At 35.8% G+C, this 23,985-nt stretch overlaps 1 protein-coding gene across 5 annotated transcripts in view; it reads left to right on the top strand.

Annotated features, from left to right (window-relative positions):
* The window catches only part of CTNNA3 (catenin alpha 3), a 1,760,513-nt gene that overhangs the window by 1,132,835 nt on the left and 603,693 nt on the right, over nt 1-23,985 (top strand). For all 5 annotated transcript variants that reach the window (XM_034930662.2, XM_008955790.3, XM_034930660.3 and 2 more), the window contains one exon: nt 15,914-16,070. In XM_034930662.2, the coding sequence (XP_034786553.1) occupies nt 15,914-16,070 (157 nt within the window). The remainder of the gene's footprint in view (nt 1-15,913; nt 16,071-23,985) is intronic.

Below are 23,985 nucleotides of genomic sequence, written 5' to 3'. Positions count from 1 at the left end.
TTAGTATCTGCATAAGTACCAAAATTTAGGAACCCCTATTTCTTTGTCTTATTTGACTAGTCTTCAGTATTTGATCCTATTGACCACTATCTTCTTGTTGAGATTATTACTACTCTGAGCATTTCCTTTTGGATGCATTTCTTTATTTGCCTACATTCATGAATACTGGAATTACTTTCTTTTTTTTTTTTTTTTTTGAGACAGAGTCTTGCTCTGTTGCCCAGGCTGGAGTGCAGTGGTGTGATCTCGGCTCATTGCAATCTCTGCCTCCGGGGTTCAAGCGACTCCCCTGCCTCTGCTTCCTGAGTAGCTGGGATTACAGGTGCACACCACCATGCCCAGCTACTTTTTGCATTTTTAGTATAGATGGAGTTTCGCCATGTTGGCCAGGCTGGTCTCGAACTCTTGACCTGAGGTGGTCTGCCCACCTTGGCCTCCCAAAGTGCTGGGTTTACAGGTGTGAGCCACAAGGATTACCTTTTTTAATTTCTCTCTCTCTGTCTCTCTCTCTCTCTCTCTCTCTCTCATGTCGTTTCACCTCCTGGTACTAAATCCATCAACCTGTTTCAACAACAATCTATAGCTCTCTATGTCAATGACTCTAAAAATCTATTTTTCTTCCCCAGATTTTGTTTCTGATATCTGTGTATCTCAACATAGATTTGCTGCAATATTTTAATTTCATCATGTCTATAACTCAACTAATAATTTTGCTCACCCAAACCATATATTTTGTGTTCTTTATTTTCGTCACTGAAATAATCATTAATTAAATCATCAAGCCATAAATTTGAGACTGTCCTTGATTCCTTCATAATTCTTATCTCTCACATTCCACTGGTCATGATTCTATGAATTCTACATGTTAATTATCCCTCAAATCCTGCTTTCACAGCTGCTGTAGCCTCAGCTGACTATGGAGAAATACAGACTTCTCCCTCCCCATCCCTCACCACAGGGTTGAAAATGAGACTAGAAAATTGAAGGCAGCTATAGTGTCTTATATGTTAGAAGACTCAGTCATCATGGAAATTATGCTTGGCCTGCATTATGGAGTGCATCCAGTTCTTCCTAATCCATTACATAGAATGACATTAGCTCTTCAAATAGACCCTGCCAGATGCTAAAAGCCATTGTAGGTTTGTCACCTATATTTCCCCAGAGATAATTCCTTCTTATTCATAGCTTTGTGTCCTACTACTCAATCTAATTTACATAGTCCAACTCCCAGGAAACAGTAGTACCTTATTCCTGGTTCTATACATAGCCCAGTGTAATTAGAAACCATAGCCGTATTTATCTCTTACGAGGCATGTTACAGCTCGACCTGCCCTGAACAAAATAAATAACACTTTAAATTACAAATTGCAGACCTGTGCTCAACAAAGAGGAGCTCTTTTCCAGTGTATATTATTGATTATGTTTTCCTTGGGTAATTTTTGTCTATCAACTAACTCATTTTGTAACTGGTAATTCAGGGTTTTTTTCCCCCCTTAAGAAGTAAACTCACAAAGTGAGTCTGACTGAATGTAGGCCGTAGCTTCTTTAATATGTAATTATTACAATAAGTAGTGCATCACTGCAGTACTTTGCATGCGCCAGTGAATATGCATCAGCAATTAAGGACTGCAGGTCCTGGAGAATGAAATAAACATTAGCAATTTTTGCAATCTGTTGAGGCCAAGAGGAATTCTCCAATAGAGTAGTAAATTTTAAATGGTAATGTTTGTAATTATTTAATGAGAAAACATGTTTTTTTTCCATTTCCAGAATGAAAAAGATGTTCTTTCCAAACTTTAATACTTCATAACTTTAGAAAATAAATAATTTAATTTTAATATAGTAATTCATGAAGTTCATATAGTTAATTTATGTTTTCTAATCACTCCCAATGATCTTTGCTATTCAGTAAATACTATAATTTATTAAATTATTATAAATGATATAATTTACTTAATAATTTTATTCATTACCAATTTGACTGATTAAAAGAAAAAGATACAAAGATTGGGTTGCCCAAACTATAGACAAATCTTCTAATTTAAGAAAGACACTATTCTATTCTCAGGGAATTTTATTTCTCTTTTATATATATAAACATAAATGTATGATTTATATATACATATGATAAAAATTATATATATATACATATATATGATTTTTATAAAATCCTATCCTAGTTGGGAAAATCCAAATTCCCTTTTAATAGTAGCATCTGACTATTTTTATTACACTCTATTTTTAATCTACCACCTATATTGGTAATAAAGAACTTTGTTTCAGGTCAATTTAAATAGATTATAGAGCTTTTCTTACCTTAAATGTGTGGTAAAATTGCTACAGTATTTCTAAATGGCCTTTCCAGCTTGAATTCATTCTTATTTTCCTGTTCTGACCTCTAGCTAACCAAGTAATATAATTAAAATCTGAAGAAATAGCAAAATGGTCAGTCTTTGAGCATAGCAGTTCCATGGGGGAAATCACACTTTAATGTTTACCTTTTGCTAACTCCAGACTCACTAGAGTTGAGCACAGGATGGATCAACAAGGAAAGCCTGGTGATTCACTTGGAATAATCTTTAGAATAGCTTAATATGGATATGTGATGAACACTTTGCTGTTGAATGTGCACTTTAGTAGTGGCCCTATTTTTTGTGACTGCAGAGTTATAAATAAAATAAAATGATATGTACATTAAAAATTTTTTTAACTCTTTTGTAAGGATGGGGTCTTGCTATGTTGCCCAGGCTGGTCTTGAACTCCTGTCCTCAAGCCGTTTTTCCACCTGGACCTCCCAAAGCACTAGGATTATAGGCGTGAACCTCCATACCTGACCATATAGACATATTTTCATTACCATAGCTACTGGTATAAGAGTTCGCTGTAGGGATAGACTTGATCACTTGGGAAAAGCCTTTAATAAATTTGTAGGCTTGCAAAGTAGAAGGAGCCTTAGACTGGAGCCCTGGTTACATGGGAAGAGGGATTCTATTTGGCACTTTCCACGTACCCTGGGGAAATAACATAAAGACATTAAGATCACTGCTTTTTTTATAACAATGGGAAGTAGAGATTAGTCATTAATCAGATGATCACTCTAATGAACATCTCGTTAATGAGAAGAGATAGTGAGATCAATACTCACCCTAGATGGAACCTGACCTAGATTTGATAAAGTTTGAGATATTGAGATAAATACTCACCCACGACAATCCAGGAACCTGACCTAGATTTGATATATTTGAGATAGTGTGATAAATGCTCAACCATGACAATCTAGGAAACTGACCTAGATTTAATAAAGTTTTTGTGAGAAAATAATGCTTTAGGTGAGCCCTGCTGGATAAATTGGAGTTACCTAATAAGAGGTAAATCCCTACAGAAAGAAAAGCATAGACAAATGCCCCTAGACAAGGAAGAGTGGAAATCGAGAGGTGCTGATAGGAAATAATGCTAGAGAAATAAACAGGGGCCAAATATTTCAGGGCCTTAGGCTAAATTAAGTACTTTGACTTTGATCCTATGATAAAAGAGGAGGCAGGAACTTTGTGAAATTAGTAATTTGGAAATATCACTTTGTAGAGAGTGGCTAGGAACAGAACTAAAGCTACCTCAGTTGTCACTGAGAGATAATGATCGCGTAGAGTGGGATTGCGGCAGTGGACATAGTATCTTGGAGGTCAAAATACTAGGTCAAGGATATTAATAAAATTTCTAGGAACCCATCAGAAGGAGAGAGAAGGAGACCATGCAAGAGCATGAACAATGAGAGAGGAATGAGAAAAAGAAGTCAACCCTAACTATTTCAACCCTATTTATACCTTGTACTCATATTTTCTTAACATGCCCTTGCAACTCAGGGAAAACATTGCTTACATAGATTTCATATACGTGTTGTCCTTTATTGAATATTTATGCATGACTTTTCTCCCTTAGAACACTTAAAGTGAAATATTTTCTGAGTTTCTCCTGTCTTACGCTCTCTAACTTAGATAAATGGTAGACACAGAGCAAAAATCCTTGACAATTAAGAAAGTTAAATTTCTTAATGTTATGTGAACTCTTCTTATTGCTAAAACCAAAGCTGAATCCAAGTCTACAAAGAATATGTCTAATCCCAAGCTGTCAGGCATTTCAAATACATGCCTTTTTTTTTTTTTTTCTTTTTGAGACAGAGTCTCGCTCTGTCACCCAGGCTGGAGTACAGTGGCGCGATCTCAGCTCACTGCAAGCTCCGCCTCCCAGGTTCATGCCATTCTCCTGCCTCAGCCTCCCCAGTAGCTGGGACTTCAGGCACCTACCACCACGCCCGGCTAATTTTTTGTATTTTTAGTAGAGACAGGGTTTCACCATATTAGCCAGGATGGTCTCGATCTCCTGACCTTGTGATCCACCTCCCTCAGCCTCCTAAAAGGCTGGGATTACAGGTGTGAGCCACTGCGCCAGGCCTTGTTTTTTCTTTTTAACTTTTGCCAACCTCTTATTATATGAAACACACTTTGGCAATTAATGAATAGCTTACATTTTGACTTTATGTCTATATGAAATTGGATGGTACATTAAAGAGAAACTTTGTAGATGTTTCTGACATAAAAGTCCTTTAAAAAAAGGTGATTTGGCAAAAATATTAAATTCATTTTAAATTTCTCCATTTGAACTGAAATGATTTGGGAGATAGTACCAATTTTTTTCCACTCCAAATTCTAAACTTATTAAATCTCTGAGTAGCAAATTATAATGGATCAAAAAATCTCTGTTGTCTATATTTATTTTTTCATCATTGCCAGTTAAAGTATTTTTATTACTTTAAACTGTAATATGTGTTATTGGTATCAGATAGTTTTAAGGCAATTTATCTCTTATTTTAGTTTTATGTTACAGGAAAACCCTAAAAAATTGTGTGTAGATTCAATTTTTCTTATTTATATTTATTTAACTCAGACTTTAAAAAATTGGAATATTAAAATGATTGTTGAGTTCAACAAAATTATAAATTCTGTGTGTATATATATTTATGTAAATAGTATTCTTTTAAATCCCTAAAGCATTCTTGTATTTTATTTTCAAATTATCTTTATAGAAGCAATCATTTGTAAATTAGCTGGGCATGGTGGCAAGTGCCTGTCATCCAAGCTACTCAGGAGACTGAGGCAGGAGCATTGCTTGAATTTTTGGGACTGCACCACTGCTCCCTAGTCTGGGCAACAGAGCAAGCCTCCATCTCACAGAAACAAACAAACAAACAAACCATAATCTAATTTAATTCTACCAACAACCTTTGTAACAAGCATTTTAATGATCATTACAGATTAGGAAATTGAGGCTCAGAGAGTAAGCAATTTGTCTAAAACCACACAAAACTAAGTAATGGAGCTGGATTAAACTGGGAGTCCTCACTCCAAATTCTATTTTTATTAGTCTACAAACCCTACGTATTGGTGATTTTGTTTTATCATCACAAGCAATGCATTTTATATTCTTTTCCTCTTTTACTTATTTAACTTGGAAGGTTGTCCAGTCTTAATATTCAGTGTAAAAGACAGTAAAATAAATGTTTTGGTTTTCATGTGGAATTATTGCCTTTTACAGACCTCCCGGGAGCATTATTTTTCCCGCTTATTACATTTTCCATAACCGAAATAGTCCTAGGTTGAACTTCTCCTCTTCAGCAGTATGTTTTATGAGATATGAAAGTTTATTCTGGCATATACTTTCACAGAAAGCTCTATCCTCCCAGAAATAAACTTTGTCCCCTTCTCTTCTTAAAAAATACTTTTAACCCCTAGAATAGGATAGCTTGGTTTCTTATACGTTTATCCAAGGCAAATGAGAGTCTTGTGAGAAGTTTCGGTGTGAGTGATCCCATCATGCAGGGATCATCCCTTCATGGAGTAAGAAGATTACAAAAAAGGTTGTGAGGCCAAAGTTGAATGCAGTTTCATTAATTGTAAACCTGGAGTCCATGGCAGGTTAGGTCTCCTCAGCACCACACCCTCCCCTACTCTGAAATGCTTTTATCATTTAACATAAAGTTCTGACTATGGAGATTCATGGTGGGAAGTATTGCATGCCATAATTTGAAGTGTAAAGGTAATTTGCCATAGATGAAGTATAGTATGAGAGCAGGTAAAATAGAAAAAGTTATCAAAATAAAGAAATGTGGAAAAACTCCATAGAAAGTGAGAAATATTTGGTAGTAGTAGAACATCATTTAAGCAACTGAGAAAAGGATGAACAGAGTTAGAGCATTGAATTTGATGCCATTACTCCAGTTGCTAGAATTCTGAAATTATGATGATGTTACCAATTTAAGTGGATGTTACATAAATTCACCTCACATACAACCTTAGATGTATTCGAGGCATCATATATCTAGTTATTTTAATTTTCTCTACTTGCCGTGCCACTGAGGTAATCAGACCTATAGATACTACATATAAATCATCTTTTTAATCCACAAAGTGCTTTTGTTATATTAAGTAAAATTTTTAAGATTATTTGTATCAATGCCAATATTGAACTATCTCTGGGAAAAATTAAATTACGTAGATTTATTTTCACATTTTAAGTAATTGTTTTTAGAAATCTTTCAAGAGAAGTATATACATCAGCATTAAATCAAATGTTAAAATCTGAAGAACCTCTAAGGCATGAGCTAATTCAAACCCTGTCTCCACACCCCACCCCAGTGTACACATACCAGTATTGCTGGGAAAATAGGTCCTGGAGAGGTAATATGACTTTTTTTATGGACATAAAATCAGTTTAAAGCAAAGTAAAACTTTAACTTGAGCCTCTTGGCTTCCAATCCAGAGTTTCTTCTATAATTTTGGGCAAGTTATTTCATCTCTTTGTGCCTCCATTGTCTTGTCAGCACATTGGAGATACTGATAAGATCTTTCTCAGGGGACGAAAAACAATACAAATCAAGTAATTAGAAACATGCCTGGCACATCGCAGGTCCTCAGTAATGTTATTTTTATAACTCCTACACTATTCTTCCATTTTTACACATATAGTAAAAGCAAAATAACTTTTTTGAAGAAAACCATTGTCACATCAAAAGGAAGGTGAAGGGAAAGAAGTCATTTTTCTCCGTAAAGAATAAAAATATTGCAGTTGAATATGTGTTCATTTTATCATTTCAGAAGATAGGTTTTTTTTATTAAAAAAACAAAACAAAACAAAACAAAAAAACACTGTTTGGCCGGGCTCGGTGGCTCACGCCTGTAATCCCAGCACTTTGGGAGGCCAAGGCGGGTGGATCACCTGAGGTCAGGAATTCAACACCAGCCTGCCCAACATGGTGAAACCCCATATCTACTAAAAATACAAACAAAATTAGCCAGGCACTGTGGCACGCATCTGTAATCTCAGCTACTCAGGAGGCTGAGGCAGGAGAATTGCTTGAATCTGGGAGGTGGAGGTTGCAGTGAGCCAAGATCGCACCATTGCATTCTAGTCTGGTTGATAAGAGCAAAAACTCTCTCTCAAAAAAAATTATAATAAATAAATAATACATTGATTGTGATAGGCCAGGCTGTGTGGAGCCTAAAGTATACAGAGTTTTGAGGGCCTTAAGAAAAAGTGAATATTTATTTAGAAAACAAAAACCAACTAGATACTAATTTTAAAATGCTGTCAAATATCAAAATATAGCAAAATCCAGAAAAATAATACATTTGTATAAATGATGTGTCAGATACACCCTCATAAAACTTTTTTCTTTTCTTTTTTTCTGTCTTTCACTGCACACTCTTGATCACCTCTAAAATGACAACCAGTTATTTTGTAATGTCACTTTCTATGTAGAAACTGAGAAGATAATTCAGTCTTTGTTTTAGCATAGTTTGTTTGGGGGTGTTTCAGAAAGGAGAGCACATATAATTAGGACAGGCAAAGTCTCTATTGGTTCTATCATGATCTGATGTCAATACCACAAGTATGAAGGTGGTAAAAAATATAGGGAAGTGACTGTAAAACACCTGAAATTACCCCCTAAACACAAACTAAATGTATCCTCAACTCAACTTCCCCTCAGCTGGATCCCAAAACTATTTGTGGCAGGTTTTACTAGAATAAATGACAATGTGAACACATTTCTAGAGTCTCTTATGGGTCTTAGAGATGGGTCTTACAAATGAGATGCCTGTAAATACAAGCTTCTAATACCTAGAGGGACACAAAGAAAATCTTGAGACAATCTGAAAATCCTAAATATTCTGAATGTAGTTTAGATGTTCAAGGGTTTCCCAAGGTAAATGAGTTTAGAATGTAGTAAAAGTTGTCTATCTAATTTAATAAAAAAATATGAGGAAGCTTAGCCTAAAGCATGTTGAGGTCTTGGCCATATATACTGGTAAAAATGGGGAGAAGCCTAAAGAAGATAGAATGAGACCAGCTGAAGCTAACTAAACTGGCTTTGGTCTGGGGTGCCAGACAACCTAATGCACAGGGTCTAACAGGAGCTAATTTGGACAGGCCTCTATGAGGAAAGAGAAATGAGGATCAAACACAGCCCTTATCTGCGAGCGTGGGCAGGGAATGTCCTTGGAATAACAGAAGCCCCATTTAAAAGGAGACTGGTGAGTGCTTTCAGCAGTTCCTTGGAGTTCTATGTACTCCTCCTATAACCTCAATCAATCCAATTAATTCCTTTCTTTTTACTTGCCTGACAAAATCCAACTTTAAACGAATAAAAAAACTTATATATTTTTTGGCGTTATCCAAATTGGGAAGGAAGAAATAAAATTATCACTGTTCAGTGATGACATACTCTTATATTTAGAAAATCCTGAAGATTATACACACACAAATCTTAAAACTAATAACAGAATTCAGTAGAATACAAAATCAACACACAAAAATCAGTGTGTCTTTATATACGAACAATGAACAATCTGAAAAGGGAATTGAGAAAACAATTTCACTTAATAATAGCATCATACGAAATGAAATGCCTAGGAATAAGCTTAACGAAAGAGGTGAAAGACTTTTACCTGAATGTCTTTTCCTTTGCGGTTTTTGCTGAAAACTACAAAATATTGCTGAAAGAAATTAAAGAAGACATAAAAAACAGAAAAGACATCATATGTTCATGGGTTATAAAATTTAATATTATGAAGATGATAATACTAACCAAAGCAATGTACCAGTTCAATGTAATCCCTATGAAAATACCAACAATGTATTTTGCACATATAGAAAAAAACACATCCTCAATTTCATATGGAATCTCAAGGGACCTTGAGTAGCCAAAATAATCTTGAAAAATAAGAACAAATTTGGAGGTCTCACACTTTCTAATTTCAAAATTCATTACAAACGGCAATAATCAAATCAGTGTGATACAGACATATAGCTCAATGGCACAGAAAAGATATCCCAGAAATAAACCCTTGCATTTACAGTCAAATGATTTTTGACAAGGCTGCCCAGATAATTCTATGGGTAAAGGATAGTCTTTTCAACAATTGGTGCTGGGAAAACATGTACATGGCAATGAATGAAGTTTGCCCCACCTTGCACCATATACAAAACTTAACTCAAAATGAATCAAAGACTTAAACATAGTGGCTAAAAATATAGAACTCTTAGAAGAAAACATAGAGTGACACTTCGTGACTTCAGATTTGGCAATGTGCATATGACACCAAAAGCACAAAAAATGGAAAAAAAAACAATTGGACTTCATCAAAATTTAAAACTTCTGTATATCAGAGGACATTAGCAAGAGAGGGAAGAGGCAACCCAAAGAGTGGGAGAAAATATTTACAAATCATATATATGATCAGAGATTAATAACCAGAATATGTAAAGGACTCCTAAAAGTCAACAAGAAAAAACAATTTAAAAATGGTCAAAATACTTGAATAGACATTTCTCCAAAGAAGATAAACAGTTCGTCAATAAGCACATGAAAAGATGTTCAGCATCATTAATCATTAGGGAAATGCAAACATAACCTCAATGAGATGCCACTTCACACCCGTTAGGATGGTTGGGATTAAAAAGAAAAAACAAAAGAGAAAATAAGTTTTGGCCAGGATATGAAAAAATAGGAACTCCTGGGCATTGCAGATATGAATATAAAATGCTGCAACTTCTGTGGAAAACAATGTGGCCATTTCATAAATTAAATTTAGAATTGTCAGTCTTTGCACAGTGGCTCACACCTGGAATCCCAGCACTTTGGGAGGCTGAGGCCAGTAGATCACCTGAGCTCAGGAGTTCTAGACCAGCCTGGGCAACGTGACGAAACCTTGTCTCTATCAAAAATACAAAAAATTATCTGGGTGTGGTGGTGCGCATTTGTGGTCCCAGCTACTTGGGAGGCTGAGGTGGGAGGATCGCTTGAGCCTGAGAGGTGGAAGTTGCTGTGAGCTGAGATCGAGCCGCTACACTCCAGCATAGGTGACAGAGTGAGACCCCTTTTTTAAAAAATTGTCATATAATCCAGCAATTCCATTTCTGGGCATATACCCCAAATAATTGCAAGCCAAGACTTGAGCAGGCATTTGTACAACAATGGTCATAACAGCATTATTCACAACAGCCAAAATATGGAAACAACCCAATGTCCACTGACAGATGAATGGGTGAGCAAAACATAGTATGTACATACAGTAGAATATTATTTAATCTTGAAAAGTAATGAAATTCTGATGCATACTACAACTTGAATAAACCTTGAAAATATTATGTTAAGGGAAATAAGCCAGACACAAAGGAACAAATGTTGTATAATTCCACTTATATGAAGTATCTGGAATAGTCAACAAAAGAGGTAGAAAGTATAATAGAGCTTACTAGGTACTAGGGGGAAGGAAGAATGGGAAGCTATTGTTTAATGAGTACAGAATTTCAGTTTGAGGTGCTAAAAAGTTCTGGAGATGGATAGTTGCACAGCTATGTGAATGTACTTAATGCCAGTGAGTTTTATAAATGGTTAACTTAGCGAATTTTATATATATATTCTTTCTCTCTCTCTTTCACATGCACACACACACACTCTCTCTCTCTCTTTTGTTTTTCTTTACACCAGGCATTGTAATGTTTCCTTCAGTGATGCCTTTATGGTTTCAAGGATCATCACTTACTCACAGCATCATAAATTAGTATAATATTGTTATAGAAGAGAGTACAGTGTGGCAATTAAGAGTATGAAGTCTAGGTCAAGTTGACAACTTCTCCTTAATAACTTGGTAACCTTACCTGAAAATGGAGATGACAACACCTACCTACCTCATTGTGGTGTAAAAATTAGGTTAAAAAAATTAGGTGAATATGTAGAAAGTGTTTGGAACAGTGGTGCATGATGCAAAGTATGGACTTTGTTAGTATTTTATTATTATCGTTATTAGTATTTCTGTGGCCTTGTAATCCAAAATAGGATACTCTCAAAAACAGTCAACTCCTAGTTCTTTTTTTTTCTTTTATCTGAGTATCATTTTCTCTCTGTTGATGTTATTGACTCTCTTGATATATTTTCCCCATTCTCCTCTTGCCACCCACTGGCTTATTTTACTCCACACTTTGCTTTTGCCTGTTTATTTTTGTCTTTCTTTCTTTCTTTTCTTTTCTTTTTTTTATTTGAAATGGAGTTTTGCTCTTATTGCCCAGGCTGGAGTACAATGGTGCAATCTCGGCTCACCACAACCTCCGCTTCCCGGGTTCAAGCAATTCTCCTGCCTAAGCCTCCCAAGTAGCTGGGATTACAGGCATGCACCACCACGCCCAGCTAATTTTGTATTTTCAGTAGAGAGGAGGTTTCTCCATATTGGTCAGTCTGGTCTCGCACTCCTGACCTCAGGAGATCCGCCTGCCTTAGCCTCCCAAAGTCCTGGGATTACAGGCGTGAGCCACCGCACCTGGCCTATTTTTTTTCTTTTTAAACATTATAGGTTCAGTCTATTTACAGTTTCTTCTTCCTTACACTTTGGATCTAGTTTCCTTGTAGCCTCAGCTCCATTGGCCCCCTCTGGTTCTGATTTTATAAGATGGCTGCTCTTTACAGAAACTTTCAGCTTTGATCTTGACTGCTAACTAATGATTTCTCCATAAATTCTAGTTCAAATTTTCAAGATTGATTAACACAACACAACTTTTTATGTCAAACCTCATAACCAATCACCAGCCAGCCAATAGATTAACTCTTCTTGAATTGGGTACCTGCCTATGACCTAAATAGTGTTGAAGTCAGAGAAAATAATACCAAACCTGCCCTCCTGTGGCTGTCCTCTCAGTGTGGGCTGTGAGCAGAATAGTTTCTCTTAGGGACAGTTTATAAGTATAGCATTTATGGTAATTAACATGTTTAGTATACCAAGAAGCAAAGATGAATAATACATAGTCCCTCCTATAATGGAGCTCATTACCCAGGAATAGACATGTGTACGAGCAATCATGCAATAGAATAACTACTATTTATTTATATGGACAAAATATTTTTTAAACACAAAGGAGAAAATTCAGTTTGCTGGGTATAGGGAATGGGACAGGCTTCACAGTATGTGGTGATATTTCCATGGATATGTTAAGTATGAAAAGTGTTTCCTGAGACGGAGTAGAGCAGAAAAAGGGATGGAGCAAGGGCATTAAGGCAGATTCAGCTCTAAAAACAGTCACAGAGTTACAAAGATAAGTGGTGTGATAAGGAAATGGAGCTGAAAACTGTGGCTGGAACAAAGACTAAAATGAGTAAGATTATTACAGCAGAATGAACTGTAGGTAAGGACCAACCTGGGGATGGTTTTAGACTATGAATTACTGAAAAGAAATATGGTGTTTGTTTTTAGTCAACTAGGATTTTATCAAAGGTTATCAGCAAGTGGGGGGCATGATCACTTCGGCATTTGAGAAAGAAATGTGTTTGCATTAAGGAGAATGTCTAAGAGCAAATAGAGACTGGAAGTAGAAACCTACAAGGCTACTAGAATGGCCCAGTTAAGATATAATAAGGCCCGAACTCAAAAGAGACTGTTTGAAAGGTAAACTGACAGACTAGATAATTATCAGGGTCAAGTGACTGACATGTAAATATTTCAACCATAATTTAAAGAAACAAAATGCCTCAGAAAGCAACATAATTCATTTTTAAAAAAAGCTTTAGTTTTACGTGAAGAATATTTAAGAATGGTTATTTTATTTTCTCTACATATATGGCTAAAATTCTAGGAGTGTGACATTGGGATGAACATTTTTCTGCCTTAAAGAGGGTTAGAAGAATTCTTCTGAATTGTGTCTTCTTTTAGATTTAAGCTAAATATCAGAAGAGTCAAGTAGGATAAAGCTTCTTCATAGTGTGCAGTGTTGAATCAGATAAATTGGATCAGCAGCAGAACTGAAAATATTCTTATAAAATGTAGCCTGTCTTATATTCGTAACTTCATATCTCCACTGAGGGTTTTACACCAGTACTTTAAAAGTATACTTTGCTGTGAAGGCATAATTTCAGTACAACCACATGTGTACATAGCTGTCCAATTGCAAGAACAATGAAACACCAGGGACCAGAGCCATTGCAGTATACACAAAGGTACATTGTAAGTTAATAGGTTAATAAAACTCTAACACTGAAGTCAAGGCATACTGCACAGTAGTTATTTCTAAAGTTAGTGTGTTTCCTTAAAATTTAATATGTTCCTCTTTTATAGAAAAGAAACAGAAAAAGAGGATTTAAATATATTATTCTCAGGCAACTAATTTTTTCCGTCTTCTACCTCCAATAATGTGGTGACAGGAAGTGACTTAAGGTACAGTCTTTAGGATATTCCGTAGAAAAAGCTTCTTTTTATTGTTGTCATTGTATGAGAGGTCTTCAAAACGTTTACTGAAAATGTGTTTTATGAAAAAATTATGCATAGAATTCAACATTTTTGCACCAAAATAAACTTGTGCTAACTTGTGATAATGTGCGTGGACAGGATCTAGTTTGATGGGTTAAAAATGAGACACATCAGTTTGAAAAGAGCCCTATATTAGTCTGTTCTAATGCTGCTAATAAAGACAGAACTGAGACTGCGTAATCCATAAAGGAAAGAGGTTTAATTGACCCGCAGCTCCACAGGGCTGGGGATGCCTCAGAAAACTCACAACCATGGCAGAAGGGGATGCAAACATGTCCTTCTTTATGTGGCGGCAGGAAAGAGAAGTGCTGAGCAAAAGGGGAAAATCCCCTTATGAAACTATCAGATCTCGTGAGAGCTCATCTATCATAAGAGCAGCATGGAGGTAACCGCCCTCATGATTCAAGTACCTCCCACCAGGTCCCTCCATGACATATGGGAATTATGAGAACTACAATTCAAGATGAGATTTGAGTGGAGATACAACCAAACTATATCAAACCCCTATGAAAGGCAACATAAACTCTGCTAAAATTGAAGAACAAACATCATACTTATGGCAAAGTTTGAGTGGAAGAATGATGAAATCATTGATGCTTTAAAAAATATTCATAGAGACAATGCCCCAAATAAATCTTCAGTTTACAAACTGATAACTTATTTTAACAAGAGATGAGATGATGTTGAAGATGAAGCTCACAGAAGCAGCCCATCCACATCCATTTGTGATTTAAAAAAATTATATTATTCATGCTCTAATTGAAGGAAACCAATGATTAATAGCACAAGCAATAGCCAACACCATAGACATCTTAATTGGTTCAGTTTACACAATTCTGACTAAAAAATTAAAGTTGAAAAAACATTCCACTCAATGAATATCCAAACCATTTTGCCCAGATCAGCTGCAGACAACAGCAGAGCTTTCGATGGAATTTTTAAATAAGTGGGACCAAGATCCTGAATTACTTCTTTGAAGAATTGTAACAGGAGATGAAACATGGCTTTACAAGTACAATTCTGAAGGCATCATAATCAAAGCAGTGGCTACTGAGAGTTGGAAGTGATCCAGTCAAAGCAAAAACAGACCAGTCAAGAACAAGGGTTATGGCAACAGTTTTTTGATATGCTAAAGGCATTTTACTTAATGACTTCCTGGAGGGCCAAAGAATGATAACATCTGCTTACTATGAGAGTGGTTTGAGAAAATTAACCGAAACTTTAACAGAAATATGCCCAAGAATGTGTCAACAGAATGTCCTTCTTCACCATTACAGTGCTTCTGCTCATTTCTCTCCCGAAACAAGGGCAATGTTTCAGGAATATCCATGGGAAATCACTGGGCATTCAACTTACAGTCCTAATTTGGTTCTTTCTGATTTCTTTTTGTTTACTAATTTGAAAAAAAATCTGTTAGAGGCATCCATTTCTCACCACTTAATAATGTAAAAAAGACTGGATTGACATGTTTAAATGCCCAGAATCATCAGTTCTTTAAGGATAGATTAAATGCCTGATATCATCACTTAGAAAAGTGTCTTGAACTTGATGGAGCTTATGGTAACAAAGTTTATATTTAAAAAACTCACTCTGCAATAATAGAGGGAGTAGGAAAATTTTAAAAATAAAAATTATTACTTATACCTATATAATTTATACTAATAAATATAAAACATTTTGTACTTTTCAATATAAACTGTATATATGGAGACATTTTACTGTTTTTCCTATTGTCGATGATGAATGTGTTTAACCATAATTTAATTTAAATAATCTAATTTTAATACATTTAATGTATTTAAAGAAATCACTGAGTAAACGTTCTACATCTTTACAGATTTTTTTAAATTCCATTTTTTATGTTTAATATGAATGAGTATAATTTAATTAATTTTATTTTATTGTTTTAATATTTTTTATTTATTTTATATATTTAGGAATTATAAGTGCAGATTTCTTACATGAATATATTGCATAGTGGTGAAGTGTGGGCTTTTAGTGTGCCCATTACCCAAATAGTGAACATTGCAACCAATAGGTAATTTTTTCAATCCTTATCTTCATAGATTATTAATGCTGCACTTGCTTTGGCTGCAAGACCCAAAAGTCAAGTGGTCAAAAACACCATGGAAATGTACAAGCGTACATGGGAGAATCATATACATGTCCTCACTGAAGCCGTAGATGACATTACAAGCATTGATGACTTCCTTGCTGTATCTGGTATGTTTTTATTCTTTCAATTTGTTTATTTTCTCTTGTCAATTTTATAAAATAGAATAATACTGGGACAGGCATGGTGGCTCACGCCTGTAATGCCAACACTTTGGGAAGCTGAGGCAGGTGGATTACTTGAGGTCAGGGGTTCGATACCAGCCTGGCCAACATGGTGAAACCCCCGCTCTACTAAAAATACAAAAATTAGCTGGGTGTCATGGCTCACGTCTGTAATCCCAGCTACTCAGGAGGCTGAGGCAGGAGAATTGCTTGAACCCAGGAGGCAGAGGTTGCAGTGAGCTGAGATCATGTCACTACACTCCAGCCTGGGCAACAGAGCTAGACTCTATCTCAAAAGAAAAAAAAAGAATAATACTAAATAAGATTAATTTTATTTAATACAGTAAACATTTAATTGATTGTATTTCTGGAGGCAATATGTTGCTATGTATTAGCAGCAGTTGTGTCATCCATGGTCTACTCTGGGATTATGAGCCTGACCTCTTGTAATCTTTTTAAATTTAACAATTTACACTGAGTCTATAAAAGAAACTCCTATTCATGGCCAAAACATATTAGAAAATAATACCTAGAATCTTAGGTTTTTCCTAGATTTTCAAATAAATCCTGATTTCCCTGCACTTCTTTTCCAACCAAATTTTTCTCCCCTCATGGAAAAAAACATATTAGTGAGAAAACATCATCGATTTGAAATGTGTGAACCACAAAATCTGAGACAGATCTCAGTCAATTTGGGAAGTTTATTTTGCCAAAGTTCAGGACACGCACCCATGACACAGCCTCAGAAGTTCCTGATGACATGTGCCCAAGGTGATCAGAGCACAGCATAGTTTTATACATTTTAGGGAGACATGAGACATCAATCAACATATGTAAGGTGAACAAAGATTCAGTCTAGAAATGTGGAACAAATTGAAGCAGAAGTGGGACAAGTAGAAATGGGAAGGGGGCTTCCAGGTCATAGGTAGATAAGAGACAAATGGTTGCAATCTTTTGAGTTTCTGATTAGCTTTTCCAAAGGAGGCAATCAGATATGCATTTATCTCACTGAGCAGAGAGATGACTTTGAATAGAATGGGAGGCAGGTTTGTCCTAAGCAGTTCCCAGCTTGACTTTTCCCTTTGGCTTAGTAATTTTGGGGCTCCAAGATTTATTTTCCTTTCACAGATGCAATATGATAATTCAACAACCATTATATGTGTTTGACAGTGCTAATCTAAAGAATTAAACAAACAAGTCTAAATATCTAACTACAACAGACAAGGTTGAGATTCCATGTGAAGCCCAGATTATTCTGTCATCACAAATTAGAATAATATCCCACAGGATTGTGAAGATACTCATAAATCAATATCCTCAGAAGCATAATTCAAGTTTTGTTTGTGTTGTAAGAACAAAGAACTGAACACATTTTCATCTTTTTTATTCTCTCAAAAAGTAATCCTCTGTCTAAAATAAATTATATATATATTTTTCCTTTTTTGTAAGAGAAGGATTTTCTTGGAATGTGATAATATTCTTTCTTATAAAATGCAAATTCTCATGAATATCCAACTTCATTTTTTAAAGTTACCTGATTTGTTCCAGTCTAACCTATTGACTTCATTACTTTCATGTATGTATACATTCTCATAATGAAAAATTATTCCAGAAACAACTATATTTTCATGATACATTAGTGAAAATGAAATGTATGCTAATTACATATTTTTAAACTACTTTATTTTTATAGAATCAAAATATTTGGAAATATAGAAAATGTATGGGAAAAAAAATTAATGGCCTTTGAGTCCACTACTCAGGAATAATAATCACTGCTAACTGATTTTTTTTTCCTTTCACCATTTTTCTAATATATATTTATATTTTCAAATGTGTGTCATGCATATATATATGCATATTTATGTTACTTGCCTTTTTACACATATTTGGCTGCATATTTCTGCATGATTGTATATTATTCAAGAACTTATTCATTTATGTGCTCTTTTGGTAACATTTAAACAGTAATTTTAATTATTATGAACAACGTTAAGCATATTTTTGTCTATTTGCTATCTCCTTCATATGGACTTCGCAAAGTAAATTCAGTCAACACCTTATATTAGAAAAGCCTTTTGTAATTTGACTGTTAAATAGTAGGTTCTGTTTCTCGGTTCTTTTGGTTAAAAGGCAAAGGAACCTACTTACATTCATCAATGTAGAGGTAGTTTAACATAGTAATACTGACAGCACATAGGGAGAATACTCTGGACATGCAACAAGGAGAACCATAATTTACCAATCTTTGCATGATTAGAGCTGGGGGAGGCCTGGGATCCAGGGATATTGTAGGTCCTTAAAGCAGGAATTAATAGTTTTTCCCTTTAGTGCTAGATTAACCTTATATACCGATATTCTGGATCTGCTTCTTTTCATGGACAACTTAAGCAGTTCAAAACATAAACAAGAAACAGAAAACTCGTGTAAAGGTTACTTAAATAACAAAAACCCTTCCTTATCTCATATACCTAGATGTTTGATATACTTGGCTTTAGGGTTACTAGCCCTAGCAAACGGAGGACTTGGGTAGGAGCAGTTAAGCTATGTGGAGAGGGATATTTTAATGGCTAACATTATTTAGAATTATCCATACAGGAGGATAATAAAAAGTGGACTGATGGTTAATATGTTTAATTATTATTTTTAAATTCTATACAGAAAACGCACATTATTTTCTATGCCCATGGTGGACTGCTCATAATTTTCTACATTTTGGTTGCCCTGGTTGATAATATTTCTGTTACAGGAAAGGGGTCCCATTCTAGACCCCAAGAGAGGGTTCTTGGATCTTGTGCAAGAAAAAATTGGGGGCAAGTCTGCAGTGCAAAGTGAAAGCAAGTTTATTAAGAAAGTAAAGAAATGAAAGAATGGGTACTCCATTAACAGAGCAGCCCTGAGAGCTGCTGGTTGCCCATTTTTATGGTTATTTCTTGGTGATATGCTAAACAAGGGGTGGATTATTCATGCCTCCCCCTTTTAGACCATATAGGGTAACTTCCTGATGTTGCCATGGCATTTGTAAATTGTCATGGGGCTGATGGCAGTGTAGTAGTGAGGATGAGCAGAGGTCACTCTTGTGGCCATCTTGGTTTTGGTAGGATTTAGCTGGCTTCTTTACTGCAAACCTATTTTATCAGCAAGGTCTTTATGACCTATATCTTGTGCCGACCTCCTATCTCATCCTGTGACTTAGAATGCATTAACTGTCTAGGAATGCAGCCCAGTAGGTTTCAAACTCATTTTACCAAGCTCCTATTCAAGATGGAGTTGTTCTGGTTCACATGCCTCTGACAGTTCAAGGTTATTTTATTTATTTATTTATTTATTTATTTTGAGACAGAGTCTCTCTGTGTCACCCAGGCTTGAGTGCAGTGGCGCGATCTTGGCTCACTGCAACCTCCACCTCCCGGATTCAAGCAATTCTCCTGCCTCAGCCTCCCAAGTAGTTGGGATTACAGGCATGTGCCACCACACCTGGCTAATTTTTTTGATTTTTAGTAGAGATGGAGTTTCACCGTATTGGCCAAGCTGGTCTCGAACTCCTGACCTTGTGATCCACCCGCCTCGACCTCTCAAAGTGCTGGGATTATAGGCGTGAGCCACCTTGCCCGGCCCAGTTCAAGGTTATTAATGTGTAAGCATCTCTGAATTCTGTTCATGTTCCCTCTTGGTTGCATCTTAAAGCATTGCATCTCCAAGCATTACACAACACCATTTAAAACAGAAAAAGAAGCTGGCTTGCAGCTTTAACTTTAGAGAAGAAAGTCTTTCCCAGATGATTTTCATCAGTTTCTCTTACTTGTCATAGGTCAAAACTTGGTTCCTCTCTCAATCTTGAGCCAATTACTGGCAAAAGAAAATTAGATTTCTAAGATGAGTTTAGAGAGTGCTGATAAGTGATTAACAACTGACTAGAAGCCGGAGGGAGTGGTAGTCCTAATTTGTAGCATTTGTTTATTTCTGTGGCATAAATATTCCCACCTTTGCAGGTTTTAAGCTGCCAATGTGATGTCACTGAACTCTGAGTTGGTACGAAATGCATAGAATCGGCTCTTGTGAGCTGGAATAAACAGGTTCTAATTGAACACTAGGCTTAGACCAGCCACAATTTAACCTTTATTACTAGTCACTTACTACACAAACAAAATCAGACATTTGTTAGTAAAAAAAGAGAAATGGCCATTAAACAGACAACCAGACATGTTTGCCTAAAATACTGAGTGGTTTCCACTGCTCTCTCAAGTTTCCGTGCCTTCATAAGCTTTTCTTATATTAGTTTAGCCATGATTCTTTACCAGTGATCTTTTTGTAACATCATAATTTTTCAACATCTGCTCCCACAGATTATGGCATCTTCTCTCAGAGTTTTCCCAGTCAAACAAAAGAGAAAGAATCTAGCTGGCCCTCTGGATCTTTTTTGTACCAGCCTAGATGCTGTAGGTCCAAAATAAGACCAATGAATAGATGGGTTACTTTTTTTTTTTTTTTTTTTTTTTTCAGATAACTAATCACAGTTTGAATAGCTGTGATGAGAATTGCCACAATCTTGCATCTTCTGTAGGGGACAGATTTTCTTAGAAAAGTTACAGATGTGTTTAATAGCAAATAACTTATCTGGTACTTGTGAAGAATGATTGATATGGCTTGGCTATGTCCCCACCAAAATCTCATCTTGAATTATAGTTCTCATAATTCCCACATCTTGTTGTGGGAGGGACCCCGTAGAGATAATTGAATCACAGGGGCGGTTTCCCCCATCCTGTTCTTGTGATAGTGAGGTTAGTTCTCACGAGATCTGATGGTTTTATAAAGGCTTCTTCCTTCACTGGGCTCTCATTCTCCTTCCTGCCATGATGTGAAAAAGGATGTGTTTGCTTCCCCTTCCACCATGATTGTAAGTTTCCTGAGGCCTCCCTAGCCATGTGGAACTGTGAGTCAATTAAACCTCTTTTCTTTATAAATGACTCAGTCTTGGGAAGTTCTTTAGAGCAGCATGAGAATGGACTAATACAATGATCTTTTAGAGTGATATGTTGTTTTGTATTCAGAGACTTCTGGTTCATCTTTTGTCAGGTAGATCAATTGACAAGTTAGTTCTTAGGGTATCTGTGTTGTGAATTACTTAGGGAAAATTTTACTTTCAAATTTTTTATAAGCATTTAACCTCTCATGGGCTTTCTTTCAGGAGTCAATACTAATACTATATATATATATATAGAGAGAGAGAGACAGAGAGAGAGGGAGAGACTATTTTCCATATAGATAGATAGATAGATCGATCGATCGATAGATAGATAGATAGATAGATAGATATAGGGAATAAGGGTCCAAAACAGATTTCCATTTTCTTCTGAATCATTTGTGAAAACTTGTGAATTCTCAGAATATCAGCTCTCTACATTAAAATGTAAATAAAAATAAAAATTTAAAATCAATGGTAAAGGACTCTTAGACTTTAAACTATTTTTTTGTTATTAGCACAGAGGAAGATCACATGTGGTAAAATATTTGCTTATAATTATGTTTTAGTATGATTCAGTGGTCCAATATTGACTAAAGATTATTGAAATAAGGGTATCTCTAATGACAAATGTCTTCTGTTTATCCATTGCAGTTATATATTTAAAACTGAAAGTTTTTCAATGATCATTTAAAAATTATTCATACCATCAACAAATGTCTCATGATAGTTAAACATATATTTTCAGAGGTCAGTTTGCATAAACTGACTCATCATGAGCTACAAACTTTGATAGAAGGGATGAATGATTTGGACCATAAGAACTATTCAACAATTACTAAGAACTGATTAAATATAAGGGTTTGTAAAAATACAACCTTTCTTTTATTTATTCCTTCGTTTATTTATTTAATATTCCATAATTATGAGTGCTAAATCCTATGAAAGGTACTGGAGATTGAACAATGAGTAAAAGGTAGTGGAAGAGATTACTTGCAAAAGAACTGTGACAGTGGAGATCAAATGAGGATTGGTGGAAGTGATTGACAATGGTTTTTGAATTTTCTGAAAAAGAGATTGACCACTTCTAAATTAGAATTAGCAATGTTATTCCCTTATTGTGGAGTGTTCTGATTATAATATCACACTGACCTTTAGTGAACTGTAGTATTGAAGGATAGTTGAACATGTGTTTTATTCTATATTTTAAATTTTTCTTAAATATGTTCACTTTTCCCCCATATTCACTGCTACTACGCCAGTTCAAGTAACTTTCTTTTCCCTAAGTTGCTGTAGAATCTTCATAGGACCTCTTACTTCCATAGTTTTGCCTGAAGTCTCTTAATAGGTGTTTGCTGAATGTATAAAAGTATTTATTCCCATTTTAAATTCTGTGTCTACATTAATTTTTCAGATTTATTTCTTCTTAATTCCTTTAATGTGTTTAGCCCCAGGATTAATATTTTAAAAAATCTTCAAATTATGAAAAAATAACTTTCAGCATTAATCATCACAATGTTCATTGACCTTGGCTTAGTAACACCAAGGTAACTTTCAATGCCATCAAAAATGCACTAACAAGTGTCACCACCAGACTACATCCTGCCCTGGGGCCTAATTGCTGCTGCATCTCCACATCACAGGTGCACAGCCTACATCCCCCAACACCCTCCCAGAAGGTTGCAGTGTTACATTACCAGCTGAACCCAGTGGTGCCACAGGGTCCCTGTTACCTGAGCCCACACAGAGACCTAAATCCCAGGGAATAGGCAGTCCTGCACGTCAGGGAGGCTTTCCCCAGGACATAGAAATCCAAAGCACATGCTTCCAAGAGCCTGAGAGCTACGTTCCCTGATGAGTGACCTTGTTCCCTGCAGCAATTGGGCCATCATGTGCCTGCACACAATGCCCAGGGGCCTGAGGACCAGCTTGCTTGTGACCTACTGCCATGAACACTGATCCCCAAATGTGCCACTCAGGGCTTAAGGACTGCCCTCTCTGGGATGTGCCACCATCACAACCCAGCAAACTTGACCCAGCAACAACAGGGCCACTATGTACCTTTGTGTACCACCCAGGGTCCTGAGAACTGGTCCATGCAATGTGTACCACCAGAGATGCCTGTGCACTCCCCAGGGATCCAAGGACTGGCTTGCCTGGAGGCCCCATCTCCAGTAAAGTCACATCACAGCTTTCAGGAACAACTAGAGCATAAGACACTGTGAAGCCATAGATACTACTGATTGGACTAATGCTGAAGAAATCATATGGTGACTACAGTACTCCTTTCTCCCAGAAACAAAGCCAAAGCACCCTACTCAAGTTTAACAATAGACTAGATAAAGCAAAAGAAATAATTTGTGATCTTGAAGACAGATCTTTTGAAATAAGCGAATTAGGCAAAAAGAGAAAAAAAGAATAAAAATGAAAAAAGTTTACATGAAATATGGGATATCACTATGCAAACAAATATTCTATTCATATTTTAGAAATTCCAGAAGGAAAAGCAGTGAGAAAATAAATAGGCCACTTATTTAATGAAACAATAGCTGAAAAGTTTCCAACTCTTGGGAGATAATCATCTAGATATAGGGAGCTCAAATGTTCCCAAATCAATTAAATCCAAAAAGGTCTTCTCTGAGGCACATGATAGTCAAATTGTCAAAGCGAAGAGAAAAAGGGAATTCTAAAAACACCAAAAGAAAGCATCAAGTCACATATGAGGGTATCTTTGTCCGACTAACAGCAGATTTCTCAGAAGAAACTTACAAGCTAGGAGAGGATAGGATGATATATTCAGATTGCTGGAATAAAAAAAAGAAAAAACTTTCAACTAAGAATACTATAAACCATAAAGCTATTCTTTAGAAATGAAGGAGACATAAAATTTTCCCAGAC

The sequence above is a fragment of the Pan paniscus genome, chromosome 8 (assembly GCF_029289425.2).
Source record: "Pan paniscus chromosome 8, NHGRI_mPanPan1-v2.0_pri, whole genome shotgun sequence".
NCBI lineage: Eukaryota > Metazoa > Chordata > Mammalia > Primates > Hominidae > Pan > Pan paniscus.
This window is presented reverse-complemented; position numbering and strand designations above follow the sequence as displayed.